Source organism: Mauremys mutica, chromosome 16 (assembly GCF_020497125.1).
Source record: "Mauremys mutica isolate MM-2020 ecotype Southern chromosome 16, ASM2049712v1, whole genome shotgun sequence".
NCBI lineage: Eukaryota > Metazoa > Chordata > Testudines > Geoemydidae > Mauremys > Mauremys mutica.
This window is the reverse complement of record NC_059087.1, coordinates 13,297,554-13,310,146: the sequence shown is the minus strand read 5'-3', so window position 1 is coordinate 13,310,146 and position 12,593 is coordinate 13,297,554. Positions and strand designations below refer to the sequence as shown.

General features: G+C 35.3%; 1 protein-coding gene across 7 annotated transcripts in view; it reads right to left on the bottom strand.

Moving 5' to 3' along the window:
• The window catches only part of LOC123351270 (splicing factor SWAP), a 93,755-nt gene that overhangs the window by 70,383 nt on the left and 10,779 nt on the right, over positions 1-12,593 (bottom strand). For all 7 annotated transcript variants that reach the window (XM_044990561.1, XM_044990559.1, XM_044990560.1 and 4 more), the window contains exons 4-7: positions 8,507-8,592; positions 5,287-5,512; positions 3,353-3,465; positions 1,147-1,282 (exon numbers count right to left, since the gene is read on the bottom strand). In XM_044990561.1, coding sequence (XP_044846496.1) covers positions 1,147-1,282; positions 3,353-3,465; positions 5,287-5,512; positions 8,507-8,592 — 561 coding nt within the window. The remainder of the gene's footprint in view (positions 1-1,146; positions 1,283-3,352; positions 3,466-5,286; positions 5,513-8,506; positions 8,593-12,593) is intronic.

Sequence of the window (12,593 nt, the reverse complement as noted above, 5' to 3'; positions counted from 1 at the left end):
TGAGTCTGGAAAAAACAGTAACATGCACAGACGGTTATGAACTCCAAGAGTTTTGTGTAACGTCAAATTTAGTACCATGACTGATCTTACAATGGTAACTGTCCTCTGAATCTCCTTGAAATCTGTCCTCTGGTAAGAGCGACCGACAAGGAAATGGAACTGGCACATATCAGCAACTGAGACAGCATGAAGACTGACCATTTCTGATTCAATCATCAGCAATTAACAGAGCATTCAGTCTCTCTCTCTCTCAATTAATAGGTTCATCTGTCTCTAAAATAAGTAGGCCTCAACCCAGTGGAGTACTTGTGGAGTAGCACCAGAACTTTGATCTGAATCTGGAATTGGACACTGAGCTTGAGAAGCTCACAGGAGGCCTGGTGTGAGATGTTCATGTTGGTCTATCTTGTCCAGAAAGCAATTTGGTGGACGCTAAATAAGCTGTAGTTTCAAATGCATTAGTCAATCCTACACAGAATGAAGTGGACCGGAGTGACCTCAGTTAGGGAGTGATGAAATCATGGAATGGAAGTGTCCAGAGGTGGGAAGAGGCATTTCTTTCTATTGTTACTATGTGAGCACCCAAGAGTGGGAAGTTTAAAACACTGATGGCATAACTTATACATATGTGTAATATTGCTAGTGTACTTCATACTGAAAGCATTAAAGAGAGTTTTGTTTCATTCCTACTAGACATCCATCTGCATATACTACGGACCTAGTATAAATCCAAGTAATTTCCGTTCATTATTAAGCAATCCCAAGATAAATTACTATCAACTATACGGCAGTGCAAGAAAGCATGGGGCTTGATCTTGAGATCCCATATGCCCACACTCCCTAGGAAATCAGGTACAGGTACTGGATTTGTGACTGCTGGAATTATATGGTATAAAAGAAATTCCATTTTCTCTCAAAATAAAAACAAACAGAACCTCTTTAAGGCTTAATTAAGACACCAGAAAAATAATGTTCTTGGTGTAAAACTTACACTGGGAAGTTACCAGTCCTTAAATAATCTATCTATCTTTCCAGTTACACCAAGTAACTGGAAAGATAGATCAATACTATCACCTCTCATTACTTTCATCTATAAAGAGGACAATTCTCACATTTACTATAATCTTTGTGTCACAATGTACTTACAATCTGCAGGATAGTCCACCTGTGATGTCTGTATGGCTGTACCATCTGCTGATTGTGGAGTAGATGAGTTATTGTCAGACTGAGCTTTGCGGACAAGTGCTGCAAGTGGATGATCAGGATCCACCACTTTTAAAGGCTGCAGAAATTGTAATGACATCAATGTAACACTTGATCAACAATTTTAACTACAAGCATTTAGAACTTCTAAATTTGAGGACGAAGAACAGCAATATAACACCCCCTTCCCCCAATGACTTCAGAATGCCTCACTGTTATGCTTTAGAGAAATAATGACACACTGTTCGGAACACAAGTCTCTCTTACACATTAAAGGTCTATCCTTTATACCTTTTATGTCACCCTGGCTAGAAACCTGCTGAAAAGTCTTCGATTTATCACAGAAGCATACCTGAAGTGAACAATAAGAATGATAAAACAGCATACAGTAACTCCTTGCTTAATGTTGTAGTTATGTTCCTGAAAAATGTGACTAAGCGAAACAATGTCAAGCGAAGCCAATTTCCCCATAAGAATTAATGTTAATGAGGGGAGGGTTGGGGAGGGGAAAGGAAGGTTACGTTCCAGGGAAATTTTTTTCTCCGGACAAAAAACTATACATTATATATACACACACAGTATATGTTTTAAACAAACAATTTAATACTGTTCACAGCTCTGATGAGTGTGAAGTTTGCTTGAGGTGGTGCAACTAGCTGCAACAGGCTGCTCTTCCTGCAAGCAGTGGACAAAGCAGGCAGCTGCCAAACGACATTAGAAGGGAGCATTGCACAACTTTAAATGAGCATGTTCCCTAATTGATCAGCAACGTAACAACGAAACAACGTTAACTGGGATGACTTTAAGTGAGGAGTTACTGTATTTGTACATTTTTAAATAAACCTGTAAGATGAGGAATTCTGTAGCTGCCTTACAAGTAACATGCTATCAAAGCTAGCATTAAATATCAATGGTGGGTCTTGTGAAAATATGAGGTATTTCTATAGAATATTAGGGTTGGAAGAGACCTCAGGAGGTCATCTAGTCCAATCCCCTGCTCAAAGCAGGACCAACACCAACTAAATCATTCCAGCCAGGGTTTTTTATTATTGGCCACTTAGCATTTTTACCATTCCCCTTATACATCCTCAAAAATATAAGTGAAAGATTAGTCTCCATTACATTCTTATAGCTGTTTATGCCATTACCATTAGCAAGGTATCTTGAATAAATACAGGAAACAAAAATGCTTAACAGTCTTGTAAAAATAAATGGATAACATTTAATTGTCAAAATGTCATTCAATTAAACCATCATTAGATACTAGGATTCTATTAAAGTGTAAAAAGAAAACATTAAGTTGAGACAATGTATGAAGGGACAAGATCTCTTAAAGAACTGTTTATTGCTGATATATAGTTAATATGGAAACAATCCTTTATTGTTATGCAACAGAAAAAGGTATATTCAAAGCCAGAAGACCTCAAAGATAAAAGTAGACTGCTAAAAATAATATGATTTACATGTCAGGGTTCACGTAGGATTTTTTTATTCAAGTGATCAGGAAATAAATGTTAAACTATTTTCCTAATAGGGCAAACCTAACTTGAAAATAAAAAGCAATTTTTTCCCCCAATAATTTTCTAAATCAACGTTGATACTGCAGCAGATCTGTGATTGAGAAGATTCTCCTTCACAATCCAGCTTCTTGCGCTGCTCGACCTTGTGCTTAGGACATAAGATTTTTGCCATTAAAAGTATGTCACAATTTCAGCACAACTACTTCACTATAAAATAAAATAGAGGAGAAGGCTGGTTGTCAGGGAATAGAACTAACTATTCAAACTACTAATCTTGGCAATTAGCAAGGGTGTCCAGGAAATTAAGAAAGCATGAGGCAGGAAAACTGAAGCACAAAAGTTATATATTCCAAAGATTTTTACCAATATGTAGGCTCTATTTTTTCCGGCTGTGTCAACAAAGCAAGGGAAGTATGGCATTACAAAGACTGTACCGGATACAAATCAGAAATTGCAACTTGAAGCATTACAACCTAAAACCATAGTTTTAATATGGTCAAATACCTTCTATTAGTAGTAGTAATTTGTATTACAGTAGCACCTTGGAACCCAAGTCATGGACCAGGACCCCATTGTGATTGATACTCTACAAAGAGAACAAAAGAAAGTCCATTCTCCAGACGGCTTACCTTCATAAGCTCTTCAAGTCTACTGCACTTTTTTGAGGCAAAGAGACTCGGATGCAGGTAGTTGCCATCTTCATCATCGTCATCCTCCTCTTCATCAGAGTTAACTTTTGAATCTACATAAAAGCCAATGTTTAGAGGAGGGATTTTAGTTTGATTTCTCTCTCTTGCCATTTTAAGAGGTGTCAAGTAGGGAGAAAGGGAGCAGGAATAGAGTTAATTTTGAACACCGTTAGAAACTATGGCTTTAAGAAACTCAATCATTCAAGGAATAACCTATAGAAATTCTAATGTGTGAATGAACTTTGAGTTCTTTAAATCTGGTATTTTGTATCTCCTTTTATTTTCAATAACAGCTACAGAACAAAAATGAAAAGCCTAATGAATCTTGACAAACTAAACTATTACACAATACAATTAAAATGTTCTCTTGTGACCATTTAAAAGTTGGCATTATTTACATAATGCCAGACAGATGCATACATATTTGAACAAGCATAATTTATAGCAGTTCAAGTTCAAATGAAATTTATGTGCAAAGTAAATTTCCACTCTCACTTGTATACATAGTTGAAGGCTTTATGTTTTAAGTTTTTTCAACAGTATAGGCCAAGCCCATGGCTACAGATTATTAAACCCTGAAAAAAGGGTTAAAACAGAAGAGGCACAGTAGCATTACTGGCTATCATAAATTATTAATCTATCGGACAAATTGAAGTCTTAAAACCATTTACTGTCTTACAGGCAGACTACTAAAAATGAGAGACACAAACAAGCATGGTTAGCTATCAAATTAAGACTAATATTTAGTTGCATGGGGTAATTTTCCAATGGACTAATAGACTTTAGAAGCCAACAGAATTTATTATAGGTGCTCCAAGACCACAGCAGCTCTTAGATCTGAATAATATAAAATGTTCTCCCTTTAGAGATTTTTTTAAAATTATTTTGCTGTAAAAGTAAACTTCCTTTGTCCTGAGGCACTGTAACAATCTCAATTATAGGACGACAGCATATTGTCCTATTAACATGCCAGCGCTTCAAAAAAATAAAATGTGGCTGTTTATTTCTTTTCTTCTTTATAGAGTGAGCATTCCATATTAGAGTGAGGGTGCGCAAATGCACGGCAGATTTTTAAACTACTTTATTTTGACAGTACTACTTACATATTCCTAAAATTTTACTTGTGAATATTGCAGCTCACACATACTGGTGCTACATATAACTAAGTTGTCAACATTAAGTAAACCATTATTTCCTGTGTACTAATTAGCTGAATGCTTTCTCAGTGATTGCCCTGCTCCCCCTCTACGCAATGTATTCCCCTTTCGGGAAACAAAGATCAATAAATAATTCAACGAAGACTTCAGTTCTTTTACATTTGCACAAGATTTAGAAAACATAGTATCATGCAATTAATTCTACAAAAAGCAAATGCTACCAGAAAGGTGCAGAAAGAAAGCCAAACAAAAGCATTTTTACAAATATGTGGCAACTTTCATCCAAAAGCAGGCTATATACAGTGATCACTTCATGTACCCATGACATTCAGCCACTTCTGAGGTAATAAGCAGCCAAAAAAATCTTACTGCGTTATAGGTGAAACCACGTTATATTGAACTTGATTTGATCCACCAGAGCGCGCAGCCCCGCCGGAGCGCTGCTTTACCGCGTTATATCCAAATTCATGTTATATCGGGTGGTGTTATATCGGGGTAGAGGTGTAGCAGCAATACACAACAGTTTAGGACAGGAAGTGATCACCACCTTACCCAAATGAAACTGGAGTAATTTACATAGACAGAATGTAGTAACTCCCATGTGGCCCTGCCTTATTCCAGTTCAGGTAATTGCCTCATTTTTTCAAAATAAAGCAGAGAACATTTATAAAACCACACATGATCAAGACATGTATTTTATATCGAACAATAACTTACTCTTTTTTTCTTCCGTTTTGTTTTCAGAAGGAGCAGCATATCGTCCCTCCTTCATAGCCTTCTGAACGAGTTTGTAATAGGGGTTGAGGTAGTGATCGAATCGCAAGAAGTCAAACTGAGAATTGCGGGCTTGCTTGGCTTTCAGCATAATCTCAAACTGAACTCCCTGCTTGCACACAAAATTTGCAGTACGCTCTATAATTGCATGCATTTTTGCAGTTGGTGGCTATGGGAACAAAGTAAAAATACTTATGAACACATTTTACCAATCAATCCATGAACAATTAAAAGTAAATTAGTGAGACGCCTGTCTAGAGTTAAAACAAAAGAAGAGCTTCCATATCTGGAAGAAGCTTCTTCAGCTTCCATATCTGAACAAACCCTGAAGATTCACCATGTTTCCTTCCTGTAAACTTCTCCCACTAGTCTCTCTCAACACAGTTACCATTATTTCTGCTGAAGGCAATTAACAACACTCTCAAAGTATGCAAATAGTGTCCTAGACTGGTAGAGAGATCGATATTAAGTAGCAAGATTTCCTCCAGGAAATCGTATCTGAGCAGTGTCCTCTGAACTGCAATTCTTCTGTGCTGCCACAATCAACGACAGTCAAACATATCAAAGTTTGAATGCTTTTTTCAAGGAATAAAGCTAAACAGCACTACATCATTCTCACCCACTACTGAGGACTAATGAAAGCTGCCCCCCACACTTCTGAATAAAATCAAACCGTCTGGAGAACAAGAACATAATTTAAGAATTGAAATGCTTCATAAACAGCAATGCTCACTGTCTTTATTTAATTCGCTACTCGGCTAAGTCTATTTTTCTTAACTACACATGATGAATTTCTACAATTAAAATAATTACTGATAGCCAAGAAGAACTAGATGCCACATTAATGGTTCATTCTATGTTTTTACATTTTTTGCACCAACAGACAGATACAGAAATCTGAGTAGAGCATAGCAAGATTCCATTTCAAAACAGCTAAGGCAAACCATATTAAGATTGGTGCCATTTGTTTAAATGTGGAAAAATATTTTTGTTTCAAGGTGATGTAAACACAAAAGACCTTTATTTTGGCAAGTTTATTTCTACCGAAGTCTTTATTAAAATATTAACTTGAAAAATAATCACACTTTTGTCTAATGTTTTCCCCAACTGTTACAAGTAACACCTGAGGTTATTATAATTAAAAGTTAGCAAAGAAGTTCTCTACAGTATCAGTTTCTTTACTTGTGTATCTGACAGAACTATGTGCAGAGCCAGTTTCACAATGTAATCATTTAATCAGTTGGTCTCTGGTGGCCCTTTTGAGCAGCAATAGGCGAGAGAAACAGAACAGGAAAATATTATCGAAGCCATAAATATCAGCAGGAGGCAGAGGATGTATCAAACTTATTTTTAACTCTTTCTCCAAATACACTAGATTTAAAGTTAATGGTATTCCTTTCAGAACAAGCCACTGAAAAATATATGCTATGATTAATTACTGCTATGCTGACAGGGAAACTTATTATTGAGATTATTAGTACTACTGGCCTGTAAAATAAAGTGTATTTTTAAAAATGGGGTTTGGGATTGACAGTAACTCTGAAAAACAGAAAACTTGCATTTTGGATAGTAACCTTGGATTTTTTGATAAATGGACTGATGACACTTGGCACATGTCACAAACTTAAGAGAGGACCCTAGCAACTTCTAGAGGGTCCTTGGAGGCACACCATCAGCAGCCATCTGTATGCCCTCATAAAATCAAAGAGCAGTATCACAACTGCAGTCTACCAGGTGAGAAAAAAGATATTGAAAGGGGAGAGAAATGGAGAGCCCAGAACGAAGAGATTCCACTGTGATCAGAGTAGTTCATCTGGATTTATTCTTAATGTACCAATGGGAAAATACAATTTAATAGGGTTCCACCACTGACAGCAACTCAACCTCCTACATTTATAACAAAGAAACCCTACTGCAAAAACAACTGTATTGAAGATATATTTATGGCACATTATTATACGTCTACCGTAGTTTCATTACATAAACATTTCACAGAAACCTTTGGAAAAAAAACATGAAATTGATAAAACAAAAATTTCAAAAATTGTAAAACAAGGATATAAGATTTGTTAAATGAATAGCTCTGATATGTACCACGATACCAACATTAAACAAGATGAAATCCTTCAATGAATACCTAATGAAGACAAAGCTATGGTATACTGTGTGTGCCAGTATTTATTGTACTAGTAATACAGTGTTTACTCAGAATTCTAGTAATTTTTGCCAATTAAGATCTCATCAGCAAATTGCTAAGTAATCTGTTGCCTCTGAGCTGAGGCAATTCCACAGAAATATTTTCAAAATATTCTATAATACACAGAGATTGTTTATATCATAAAAATGTCATAAAAACATGAAACATTGAATTCCAAACATTTACAAATGTAGTCAACCATCAATGGTACCTCACTTCAGTGAAATCAAACTTCCATGAAGAAGGAAGAGTTGATTCAGCCTATGTTTTATAGAAAACAGGTAAATTGTATCAAGTTCAAAAATTACATTGCATGGACTGTGGTGACAACACTGAATGAAAACAAAACTTCTGTGGTTCTGATGTTCCCAAAATAAAGGGATATATTAGAATGTATTAATTTTTTCAATTACTCCTTCATAGAAGTGCTCTCTAACATGGCTATAGCTGATGTTTGCTTACTTAGTACAAGCCCTATTTTAAATTTTTTCCTCTTTTTTGTAAATTAAGTTGAATTTAAATATATTTTTGCTCAAGGTTTTATCTTTGTTCCAAATGAGAAGATAAATAAAAATTATATTAATGTGGTTCTTTATGCTTTTATTTCAAAGAATTTGCAAAAGTTTGCCATTTTATAAGCACATAATCTTGTTTGTTGGCTGATACATTTTGCAATTTTAAAAATAAATACTACAAAAACAACTACGTTTTCTTCCAGAGTACTTTAATCAATACTGTAAGTGATGCTAAAAGCACATTACAACAAAAATTACACTCTTTTCAATGGAGCAAGTAAAATATGACAGTTCTAATTCCGTATTACCTTGGTCAGTTTAAATTAACCCACTAATTTTAAAATAGCTGAGTAGATTTTAACTCAAAGTCAATGGAAAAATGCAGTTAAAACCTTATGCACGGCCATAAAACTTTATAGCAATAAAGGCAGTATTAAATATACACACATACCAGTTCTACATCAGGGGGTACACTCAGTCCCAAGGGAGCAATGAAAGGTTCTTCATTTTCTTCGACATTTTCTGCCTGAGCTGCTTCTACAGTAAATGACAAAGTGAAATGCTACAGTACAGAACTAGTCAAAAATTAGACACACAAAATATGTATGAAAATTATGAATACTGATAGGATCTGTGGTTCAAAGAATCAGAATTCTCTAACTCGGTGGTTCTCAAACTTTTGTACTGGTGAACCCTTTCAAGTAGCAAGCCTCAGAGTGAGACACCCCCCCCCTATAAATTAAAAACACTTTTAAATGTATTCAACATTATAAATGCTGGGGTCAAAGCGGGGTTTAGGGTGGAGGCTGACAGCTCATAACCCCCCCCCCCCCGTAATAACCTCGCAACCCCCTTGGGGTCCCGATCCCCCATTTGAGAACCCCTGCTCTAACTGCTGGACCAGGACAAGTGCTGAAAAGTATTTGCACTACTCACCATGAAGTGATTCCAAAGGCACTGGACGTTAAGAATCAAGTTATGCTAATTACTATCATGCTTTTTTCTGCAACGTGGAACTTGTTTATATTAAGCACTGGACCAGTGTTTGATTTATAGGATATTGTACCAATGGCTTATTAAAGGTCGAATATCTGACAAATCATCAACTGCTGATCCAGTACTGAACATAAACAAGTCTGATATTGCAGGCAACATTCATTATATCTTGAAACACTTTGCTATGTCTATTTTTTTAAATACGTTTCTCTCTTCCAAAATTAAGGTACAATTTCCTTTCTGCGACTAGGCAAGTTGAAGAGCTCCTATGTTCCCAATGTCACCAAAATTTATGCACATGTGCAAATTACTCACATGAGTAATCTCATTAACTTCAATAAGGCTCTGTGTGGGCACAGATGTCCACCCATATGCAATGCATTGCAGGATCAGGACAAGCATGAATGTGAGGGAAAAAAGTATTTTTTGTTTTGTTTCTTTTAAACACATTTGAGTGTGAGTTTCTATTGCTTTCCATTATTTGGAATAATAAGTATATGTGACTAAAAATGTTTGCCCTCTACTAAATATTTACTTTATTAAAATGTAGTTACTATTTGCACAGAAAATGTGTATTTTAACTAGTCGTTGTTTTAGTAGGCTCCACTTTACTAGTTTAGACTTAAATAGCTTCAAGACATGACTGAATCCACTCTCACCTTGACAAACTAGAGAATGCAAACAGTGAGAAAGACTGAATGAGAAAATGGGCAACATAAACAGCATTTTACTTTTGTACTTCCAAGCAGTTCAACCAACACAGTGAGGTTCAATATTTTATTATTGGTGTTTAGCTTCAGTGACCTATGAAAAATAATGTGCAATACTGCTAATATGAAGAGATAAACAAAGCAGATATATTAAAAAAAGCAAAGGTTCTCCTCTACTACGATATATTAATGCTACACAGTTTCACACATTAGAGAAAGATGCATGGAGACATGCTGGTCAGATTTCAAACAACTGTAGGCCACACTGGTAACGTTTCCCTCTAGCTGAACATACTTTAAGTGGAAGATTCAAGAAAAGATATTTAAACTCTTACAAGTCTCATCCCTCTCTGAATTGTAATGGTCTCTTTCCCCTCTGCTCCTTTCATTTCATATTGAGTTTTGGAATAAAACTGTAGATATTTAATAGATTTACATTATACAAACTTAATTTTGCACAAACATAAAAAAGGAAGCAATAATACACAACATTTTTTACTGTATATTTAATAAATCTTAGAAAAAATATGTTTTGTCCATTTGATTTTATGTATAATACCATTTTTGAAAATTAACTTAAAGATATGAAAGTATTAAAAAATAAAGTACAAAGAAGAGCATGACTGCAACATTAAAATGGTATTCTATTTAGTAAGCTTTAGAACTGAAGCGAGTGTTGCTCCTCCATACTATCCTGCAGCAAACAGCAATCTGTCATTTACTGTACGACGTACATCAAAGAAATCCAGAAAGTAAACAGTTAATTGAGGTATTTCATTCTGAATATAACAACCCTCTGATATAAACTTTAATCCAAATAAAAATAGATTACTTTATGGTGGAAATAAAGAAAGAAGGAGCAGAATAGGAAAGTATAAAACTTCTGTGAAAATAAGAACCCTCCTTCAGGGGAGGCACTGAAAGTCCACTTTGTTCAGGCCTCTAGGGAAGACGTGTTTGATAGGATGCAGATATGATGGCTTTGTTGACTATTTTATTATTTGTGTGGAAAGTCAGCAGGATCGGGGCTAAGTCTGTTACAGGTTCGTGACCTACAAACTATTTGCTTTATTTGGCATCCATAGTTCAGAACGGGCAATTACAAAAAAACCCAAAATAAATTATAGACTTTTCCACTCAAAAAAAAAAAAGAGTCTAGGGGATTTTAGGTCAAAGGTTGAAGATAAGAAAAACAAGGTCCTGAAAGTGGAAGCAAAGTTATACTAAAGTAGTTTAGGCTACATCTTGACACTAGCAAAGAGTTGTAAATTTGTAATTGTGATTAACTGGCTTTTTACAATAATGAGCTTGTTATGTACTTTTCCAAAACAGAACTAGATTAAAATCGCTTTCTTTAAAGTGATCGCTAAAGTACACATTAACAGGTTACTCTGGTGTATATAGTCCAATTCCAATAACTAATTTCTGCTCCATGCTGACTTGTAAACATGCCATATTTACAATTCACAGGTCAACATTAAGGGAAATCTTAACTGCACCATTCTGTTGAAAGTTCATAGCACGGTAAAATACAGCAAATTACAGAAGATAGATCTTTTCACTTGCTATAACAACTGTCTGCCCTTTTCCAAGAAAATCTATTTTGCTACCTCCGTTTGTTTCTACAAAAGCATTTTGCACAAGGTACATTTAAACGAGTTCTCTGTCAGGATTCCATTTTAATGAACTGCCTTAGGAACATCTGTTTTCCTTCAGTAGTACTGACTCTCAAAATGCAGTGCAAGATCTGATGCAATGTACTCTAGCATTATAAAATTTTAAAGTTATTTAAACTTAGTGAAAGAAGAATTTGAGAGGAGAGCGGGGGAAAGGGGAGGATGGGAGGTGTTATGTTTTCTTTTTGACAGAAATCATACCAGTATTCAAGGAGGGCTTTTTTAAAGATGTTTAAAAAAAAAAAAAAAAACCCCGAACACTGCGTATGAGAATGTAAGAGCTCTCTGATGTTTTTTCCATTAGAAGAAATACCAGTTTAAAAGTAAGTCAGATCAACAGCTTTAACCAGGCACAGCTTTTCTACCAAGCAAGACTGAGATTTTTGTTTGTTCCTTATACTAAAACTTCCTAATAAATTGTCATAATGAACTGAAAGTATTCTGAAAAAAGGTTCAGTTCTGAACTAGCTCAACAATACACTAACTGAAATTAATTTGTCTACACTCAACTACAAAGACAAAAGTGTACACCATGAGGAAAAAGTGGATTTTAAGTCTTTCGTTATCTATATTAAACATCAATTTACTGATATTATGGAGAGGAAAGGAGAATCAAGCATGCTAGGAAAGCTGGAGAGGAGCTTAAGTGTTTTTTAAAATAGCGAAGTAAAACATTCTCCAATGACACTGATTCAACATGATCAATGCTAATTCTGCTGTAACAATGCTAAACCACAGTTCCTCGGTTAAAGCTGGGCTCCCTTGAGATGCTTGAAAACCATCTTTAGTAACTGAAAGTAAAATAAAATTCAAAGTGGCATGATATTAAAATACCAGAATTATTCACAATGTGCACTGAGGTTGTATTTGGATGTGCTGCTTTAAAAGTAAAGGGTTGGGGTTTGGAAGAAGGGCTACAAGAATGATTCAGTGATCATATGAAGTAACAATGAAAAGATAGGTAAATAAATCTCATAGAAAAAAGATAAAAGGAGACAGGATAGACATATACACAATAATGAACTGAATAGAGAAAGCAGATGAGGTGCTTCTGTGTTCACCCTGTCTCATAATACAAAACAAGGGGACATTCAATAAAATTAAAAGGTAGCGAATTCAAAACTGCTAAAAGGAAACACTTTTTCCAAACAATGGG